General features: G+C 40.3%; 1 protein-coding gene across 1 annotated transcript in view; it reads right to left on the minus strand.

Moving 5' to 3' along the window:
* Positions 1–803: 803 nt before the first annotated feature.
* The window catches only part of LOC101861744, a gene marked incomplete in the record, with an annotated part of 51,232 nt that continues 49,854 nt past the window's right edge, over positions 804–2,181 (minus strand). Inside the window, 1 exon segment of the mRNA XM_013084668.2 lies at positions 804–1,836. Coding sequence (XP_012940122.1) covers positions 1,826–1,836 — 11 coding nt within the window.

Consider the following 2,181-nt stretch of genomic DNA (forward strand, 5'->3'; position numbering starts at 1 on the left):
TGTGTGTGTGCGAGTGCGTGAGGGGAGAGGGGGGAAGATTGGCACCTCCCTCCAATGGGGGTCGAGCACACCCCGTTAATGAATGCAAACTTATGGGAACTGAGAGAATAAATAGAGGATAAAATCCTTTGCAAAACCCTACTTAAGGGTAGGTAACAGTTAACATTTCTAACTTTGTCAATAACACATCCCAGCATCATTCAGAGTGATCAAAAACCACTCTAGCAGTTCAAAATGAAAGTCAAATAGCAAAATATAATCTTTCTATTAGGAATTTGAAAATATTTCATGTTTGGAGGGTGCAGAAGCAATTTTAACTCAATCTGGCCTGCGCTCTCGCTCAATCAGTTTATTGACTAAAGTGCTTATAATTTCACATAAGCACATTAACAATAAAATCTGTGATCCTAATTAGGCTTTTTTTGACACTTGAAACCTCTAAAGAGATATTGAGAATAACGTTATAGCTATTGCTTGACTCTATTAAATTTCTGCATTTTCACATCAACTGAAGCACTCGAAACTGCATTTTTCAAAATCAGTGAGAGATATTTTAAAAAGCCTATTTTGGATCAAAGAAAATTCATTTTTACATAGTCAGGCTAAATATGAAAGAAACCCTCCCCTTGTGCTTTAAATGAGAGTGCGGGCCGCAACCCACACCCCTTTATTTTTGTCATTTTGAGAAAACTTGAAAAAAACGTACTGGTTTTGTCATAACTTTCTACTCGCAAAATCCGATGGAAAGCCGAGTTAGTAAAACAGATAGGAGCATGAAGTGAATTGTATAAAGACAATTAATCATTTGTCAGTGTACCCAATTCTTTTATTTCTAATTCTAAGAAAAGAGTCCAACAAAAATACAGTAGGTAGTGATGCAACAGACAGGTAAAATTTCGAGGTAGTATCAACTGAAAAGATGAAATTAAGGAAAATGTGTCAAAAACATGCAACTCGAAGTTGCCAAAAGAGGAAAGCACAATCATAAATTGCAGAAGGACTTCTTTATAAATTCCTAATCAGTCCCTCTTCCTGGGCATTAGAGAGGTCTGTCAGTCCGATTTTCCTCCTCTAAAAGATGGTTCCTTTCCTGCTTGTCCAAGCCAGAGCCTCTATGGCAGTCTCTGTCTTCTCTATTTGGGTACAGTCCCTTCTGATGCTACTGTCCATGGTTTGGGCTGAGACTTGCAACTTCAGGAAAGGCATAAACATCAAGGTGCAAAGGGCCCCCAAATTCCAGTCTGCAGTAGAGATAGCTAAAGCTGCTGCTACTCTTGGTTTGGTCATAAAGATCGTCTTCTCTTTGGGCACTTCAACCAGGTGTGAACACGGTTACTTCCATTCTGTTTTTGTGTCACGCCAGGCACACGCTTGATCTCCATTAGCTCATCTGTGGTGCACAGGCTTCACAAATGAGCCAACGAGGGGTTTGAGGTGGGCAGAAGGCCTTCCCTTGTGTGATGGTGCTGTGTTTCCTTGGCTGCAACGCCTTTTGTAAAAGTACAATATAACACAAATAGCTCGACTTGTTTGGGACCGGCCTCGGTAGTTCGAGGGATCTGTAGTTCCAGGGATATCTTACACTATAAAGAAAAAAAACCTCAGGACCGCAGGAACAGTTCCACAGATGAGTGATTTCGAGTCTTCTGTGTTCGACCTATCTTGTGTTATACTGTACAAGCACCGGTTGTTTTCACCGGTTGTCATGATGTGGGGCTTCTTCAGTGCTCATACTGTGCAGCAACGTGGCCACGACTGCTTCTCACATTAGTGGTGGAAAGAGTTGAACGACTTCACAGGTTTTGTGTAATAGGACTGGAGACATTCATTCTTCTCCTGGTTGAAAAGAATAGAAGAGAAAAAAACATCAGGCAAAAAAAACATAAGAAAGAGGATTTACGTGTTGCTATTATCCTCTGCAGATGGAAGCTAGTATCGCATTCAATGGCAAGCAAATTACATAGCAATTGCAGGCTAAAAACACATTTAAACACTCTAAGCAGCAGGGGGGTATTTAAGCAGACCCCACGCACAAGATAGTCCAATTTCATTTATAACAAAAAAACAAAAAGGGCAAGAAAGCAGAATATATCGTCGGCAGAGAATTCTAACCGTCTAACTCCGAAATTTTCTCGAATTGCTTTTTTCCTTAAAATAGATTGACATAACGAATGGCTACGT

Source organism: Aplysia californica, unplaced genomic scaffold (assembly GCF_000002075.1).
Source record: "Aplysia californica isolate F4 #8 unplaced genomic scaffold, AplCal3.0 scaffold00308, whole genome shotgun sequence".
In the NCBI taxonomy this organism is placed as follows: Eukaryota; Metazoa; Mollusca; class Gastropoda; order Aplysiida; family Aplysiidae; genus Aplysia; species Aplysia californica.